The sequence below is a fragment of the Solanum dulcamara genome, chromosome 3 (assembly GCF_947179165.1).
Source record: "Solanum dulcamara chromosome 3, daSolDulc1.2, whole genome shotgun sequence".
NCBI lineage: Eukaryota > Viridiplantae > Streptophyta > Magnoliopsida > Solanales > Solanaceae > Solanum > Solanum dulcamara.
The window spans coordinates 70,557,787-70,563,942 of record NC_077239.1 but is presented as its reverse complement, the minus strand read 5'-3'; the positions used below and the strand labels follow the sequence as shown (position 1 = coordinate 70,563,942).

The 6,156-nt window shown below is 35.0% G+C and overlaps 1 protein-coding gene across 1 annotated transcript; it reads left to right on the top strand.

The window, feature by feature from the left end:
• Positions 1–3,103: 3,103 nt before the first annotated feature.
• On the top strand, positions 3,104–5,837 carry LOC129882787 (uncharacterized). The gene is made up of 3 exons (XM_055957230.1): positions 3,104–3,867; positions 4,121–4,313; positions 4,883–5,837. Exons 1-3 carry the CDS (start codon positions 3,463–3,465, stop codon positions 5,479–5,481), a joined length of 1,197 nt encoding a protein of 398 aa, XP_055813205.1. The 5' UTR covers positions 3,104–3,462; the 3' UTR covers positions 5,482–5,837.
• The last annotated feature ends 319 nt before the right edge of the window (positions 5,838–6,156 follow it).

Genomic DNA, 6,156 nt, shown 5'->3' with positions numbered 1-6,156 from the left:
TACTATGATATAGAGGGAATATAAGTTACTAATTCCGACTTTCGACAAAATTAATATCTCGTTTCTATCATTAGTTTCTTTTGCAACTTGTACTAATGTCAACACAGTGCTTTTAATTTTAACTTTTTTAAAGCTTAGGTTCTTTAGATTCAATTGTTTTGAAATTAATTGTGGTTATCATTTTTTATAGGAAAGTGCAAACTGCTACAGTGATAAATTCTTTTACTTAGAATTAAATAGTCTAGAGCCAACAATGAATCAATACCATTTATTCTAAGTTTTTGCTTCACAATCATCTTCAAGTTTCAAGAAATTAGTTTTGATAAATACGAAATAATTCACCAATATTTAGGTCACCAACGATTCATTCTTCTAAATTCAAAATGAATCGTTGTATTCAACGATTCATTAGAACAACATACATTGTATGGTCATTTTTTCATAAACTAGGCAAGAAAAAAGAAACGAAAAATTAGGCATAAACACAAGAGTAAAAATGTCAAAGATTCATAGTTATAATAATTTCAATTGCCTAGTTGCTGAAGATTTGACAAAATAAAACACTACTTTAAATATAAATAACAAATATTTTTAAAATTCACAACCCACGGTCTGGTCTCTGAGGCTCGGTGGTTGAGCCTATGAGGCTGGCGGGCCAAATAAGATTGGGCTAAAAAGCCTCATTCTTAAATGGCCTAAAAATATTTAGCCCAACCCCACTTAATTCAAGGGTTGGGTTGGGCTGACCTCACGGACCAAGCGCATTTTGACATCTCTACCCATATGGTATTAATATATCGACGGAGTAACGCAAATAATATATTTTGTACTAATTTAGAGTTTAATAAATAAGATTGTGACTTTATAATTTTCTCTTAATTGTGTCATTTTTATTTCTTAAGAAATGAGCCTAATCCTATATGATACTGATAGGGTATCAATACACCGACGTAGTATCCTAGAGAATTAATCTCAGTCTTATATGATACCGAAATTGTATCAATATACCGATGGAATATCAGTAATCACCGAGGATTAATTCATAGCAATGACACCGACGTCATGCACGAAATAAGAAAGGAGAAAGTGGGGTAAGAGGGTAAATAGTTTGGGTCATGAGTCCATTAAGAAAAAATATTTTGAATTGGAGCTAATTTGAATAAATATTTCACAATTAAATCTACTTTGTATAGTGTTTTCAATATTTTAGTAGTTAATTAGACCGGTCCAATTAGGCTCGCTCCGCACGAGTTTGCTCAAATCCTATATAGCCCACCTCGATTGGACTGATACCCTCAATTTGATATCCAATCTGAACTCTAAATCGATCGACTGCAATTTTGGGTGGATCGGATCAGTCCAGCCCAGCCCCTTTTAACACCCTTAGTAATAGGGGTGAGCATAAATATCGAAAAATCAAAAATTGAATCAAATCGAACTAATTTAGTTATTCGATTTAGGTTCTTTGATTTTTTGGTTTTATATCAGTATTTTTTTTAAAGTTCGATTCTTCAATTTAGTGTTAGATGTAAAGGTCTTTAAACTTTGGTATACCGAAGAACCAATCTTTTATTATTATTTATATATATGTATATATTTATGGGTATTTTCTTAACCAAAAATAAAAGTTAACTAGCAATTAAATCATGCATGAACAAAGAGCCCGTTTGAATTGGCTTTAAGTTGGTCAAAATCAACTTAAAGCTCCTTTTCAGCTTTTGGACGTGTTTGCCTAATGTTAGCTTTAAGCCAGAAAGTTCTTAAAGTCAGTCAAAAATGAAAAGTTAGGATTTCTAATTTTTTTTTCTAAGTGCTTAAAGTCATTTTCTTTGACCATGGAAATTACTTTTATATCCCTTATATTTTAACTAAATTCCCAAACTACCCTTTTTATTCTTTTAACCCTAAAGTTCACATAATTTTTCTCATTTAAGCACTTTTATCCAAAGACTCAACTGCTTATTTATAAAAATAACTTTCAGCACTTTAAAGTTCTAAAAGCACTTCATACATAAAAGTTACTTTTTTAAGCCCATCCAAACGGGCTCAAATTAAAGTAGCAACAAATTTACAATTCAAAAAGTTAACTTCAAATATTAATTCTCAAGAGGAATCCAAACATATTTATGCCGATGTACGTCATGTAAAAGAATCTGTCTTCCTTTTTGTTTTCTTCAAATAGTAATTGGAGGCACAATATTTTTGACAAAAATAAATATAATTTTAAATTTTTAAGTATCTTATATTTTAATTTTGTCCTCATTTTAAATTGTTTTAAAAAGACCAAATTAATTAAACCGAACGAAATTAATTTAATTCGATATTCGATGTATATTTTTTAAAAAATAAAAAATCAAAAAATCAAATCAAAATTTGGCTAGCATAAAATCAGATTGAAGAATCCGTCCCCTGCTTACTAGTGACTACTGACTGAATAGTAATGAACGAGTCTTCATCAATTGAAGTTCCTATCAACTTCTCTCCTTTTTTTTTTTTTTACCGCTGCTCAGTCAATTTTATCTTAAGGTTAAACCTAAAGTTATTTTAACTTTTACTACCAGCCAAGTACATCAACATTGACTAGCCTTATATAACTCTGGAAATTGGAAGTTGAAATACACTTCAATATGTTAAAGTTAATTACTGAATTTAAAAATATTTAAAATTAATTTATTATTTCATATCTATTTTTTTACTTGTTCATTAAATATTATTAATAAAATTATTTTTTAAAAATATGATAAAGTTAAAAATAGATATAATTTTTATTTTATTAAGATAGAGAAGCAACCGAAAAGCTTACAGGTGCCGTAGCTCACGCCACAAACGTGAATTTGCTTCGGCATCACGAGTTACAACTACTTCGGATAACCCTATTTTCGTCATTTCGTCTCTTTGCGCGTCATCCCCACTAACACGTGGCGTTCCATCATCAACCGAACCGCAACATGCATTTCGCCACGTATTTCAGTTGGACCAGATAAAAAAATAACGCCACGTCATATGGCTACGTGGTACCACCCTCCTAGTCAGCTACCCTCCTTCCCTTTTTTGGACTTTAAAAATGACCCAAATTCTCTCCTGATCACTACTTTGAAGACTCCACAGTCCACACTTTTACTCTCTCTCTCGCTCTCTCTCTCTAGGGTTTATTATTATATCTTCGTCGGTGATATGATTTTTCCGGCCATCGGTTTTGTTATGGAGTGTCGGTGTGATGACGTCATTTCGTGTATCCTTCGCAAAACCGGCGAGTTTTAGCCGTCTACTGTTTGCTGTACCTTAAGCAAAAGAGCAGAGTTTTCAAGTTATTCCCGCTAAAAGACTAATTTTCTACTCCAAATATTGGTTTTTTCACCGTATAAAAAGGTATTCGGTTTTGGCTCAATCCATTTCTGTTTGAAATTTAGCTTTCGATTTGAAGACGGTAAACTTGAATTTTTAGTACTAGAACTTGTGGTTATGCCTTTCCCTATGAAGATTCAACCTGTTGACTTCAGTACTGTCGAAGAATCGAGTCGATATGACTCGTTTAAGCCGGTTCCGAAGTCACGGTTCAAGCGACTATTTGAGAGGCAATTTCCGGGGCTTTTGAGATCATCGGCGCCGGAGAAGCTGGTAACCGGTGAGGATTTGATTGGAAATAGGAAGGATGCGTCTGAAGAATTCGAGCCGAGCTCTATTTGTTTGGCTAAAATGGTACAGACTTTCATTGAAGAAGGCGAGGATAAACATCGGTGCAATCGGAACCGATGTAATTGCTTTAATTGTAATGGAACTGAGAGCTCAGAGGAGGAAGCGGATTCAGTCAATTGCTTCGGTGAATCGAATCAAACTTGCTATACCGATGCTTGTGAAATCCTCAAGGTATTGCACGTGCTCAGGCAGTGTTCTGCTTTCCTGGTTCTGAATATACCTCCTAATATTGGTCTTTTGCACGAAACAAATACCTATCTTTTACATACAATTTTGTAATTCAATTACTATGCTGTTAAAATTTCTTATTAGAGTTGAATTAACATGTATGCTGTAAATTTCCGTGGGATGAGTATTTTTTATCAGTATGCGCTGTCTGTTCTATGCGTGTTTCTCAGAAAGTTTTTTTTCTTTTTTGGTACAGAGTTTGGTGTCTTGTCCTTCCATCTTTGAAAGGAACGTCGTGGCGGAAATTACAAAGATCACTGAGAAAAACAGGATGATTAAGCGAAAGGACAATTTCATCCGAAAGATGGTTGTTGATGGCCTTCTAGCTGTGGGATATGACGCCTCAATCTGCGAGTCTCGCTGGGAGAAAACTCCTTCAACTCCTGCTGGTAAATCCACAATCTCAACACCACCGCTATGGGTTTTTTAGCTAAATAATTTATTGCCGTGTTGGGTATATAAAGGTATAGAAACTAGGAAAATAAATGAATTTCTTGCTTATAGGTATGCAGACTTGTAAATCACTTGAGTTTGGTTTGAGAATTAGACACCAGTAATGGTGAGAGCCTGAATAGTTTAATTTGAGGAGTTGCCAAATAATTGCAATAAAGGGTATTGCAATGTAAATGATGGAAATGGAGCAGAAATATTCAGAAAGGCTCATATAATGGGGGTACCAGTGAGTAGTTCATACAGTACAAATCATCCATATGATGATCCCAAATATTTGAAGGTTATGACCCTAATGATAAGAAACTTGGTCTTTTGGATAGGAGAAGAATCAGAAGCACTTCACTTTCTGTTTTAAATTTTGAGATGTCTCTTACCTTTGAAAACTATTCATCAGTCAGTAGTTACTGCTTGCTCGTAGGCTACTATTCTCTTTGTCTGCCTTTTCATTCTTTGTTCTAATTTATAGACGAGTTAGAATTCAACAAAGTCGTTATCTTTTCTGCAGGAGCTTATGAATATATTGATGTGGTAATTGAAGGAGAACGACTTATAATCGACATTGATTTCAGATCAGAATTTGAAATAGCAAGGTCGACTAGGTCATACAAATGTCTTCTCCAGGTGCTGCCTAACATTTTTGTAGGCAAAGCAGATCGCCTTCAGAAGATTGTTCATTTGCTAACAGAGGCTGCAAAGCAGAGCTTGAAAAAGAAAGGAATGCCTTGTCCTCCATGGCGTAAAGCTGAATACGTGAAAGCTAAATGGCTGTCGACCTACACCCGTATGACACCTGTTCTACTGCCAATAGTATCAAACTCTGCTTCTGAACCTGGCACTGCTTGTAAAATCAAACAAGAAGCCATAAAGGAAGAGACTTCAGAGGATTCTCTTGGGGAGCTGAAACTGGTTTTTGGAGGAGAGAGCAGTCCTTTAGTGGAGAATAAAGGCAAGAGTGTGAGTACATCTCCTCTATTTGCTTGTGATGAAGATGAACAGAATGTGATGGTGCAGCTAGGTGAACCACTGGAGATTAAACACAAGGATCCAGGCAATACTGCCAGGAAGATAACCGGTTTAACTTCTCTGATTGAAGACCACACATAAAATTTTGACTTGTTTCCTAACCCTTTTGTCTACTGTTATATGTTTCGAGCTGAAAACCCCGTGTGTTTTAGTATTTGGGGTTGTAGTATCAACTGCCTACTGGTTTTGTCTCGGTGGTCTCCCTTCGTATTTTATAGTAAGGGTCTATGAGTCCATGCCACTAATATAAACTTACATAGTATCGAGAGATTAGTAAAGGAGAGCTGGAGCTGGTCATTGGTCTGGTCAGTTCGGTTCTTGGATATTTTTCAAGAGTGTTTTGCATAAGTGTTCATTGTAGCAAACGCTTGTTAGCAGCTAGTATTTTACTGTTATAATGGCAATAAATTCTGGAACTATTGCAGCTTGAGCTTCTCTTTTATGTACCTTTTCATACATTATATTGCTTGTGCTTTGGGTTATGAGTCCTTATTTTGTGGCTGTTTTGACGTTGCAAGTTCATTGTGCTTGCTCTCTGGTTAAATTCAGAAGAGGATACTTGTTGGTAAATCAAAGAAGTCTTTCTTCATTCAGGTATGGGAGAAACCAAAACTAACAGGCTGTTGTTACCTCTTAGGTATTATGTTATGATGGTTCAATAGTATAAGTGACGACTAGTGAGAAAAGTCCCAAAAGCACATCTAGACATGAAATTCTACCAGCTGTAGGGAATATAATTATTACTGCTGGCTAAAG

Bases quoted from the DNA above. Each gene is read 5' to 3' on its own strand.
- LOC129882787 (XM_055957230.1), top strand. From the start codon at position 3,463: ATGCCTTTCCCTATGAAGATTCAACCTGTTGACTTCAGTACTGTCGAA. The intron at 3,868-4,120 runs GTATTGCACGTG...TTTTTGGTACAG, and splicing joins ATGCTTGTGAAATCCTCAAG to AGTTTGGTGTCTTGTCCTTC. The intron at 4,314-4,882 runs GTAAATCCACAA...TCTTTTCTGCAG, and splicing joins AACTCCTTCAACTCCTGCTG to GAGCTTATGAATATATTGAT.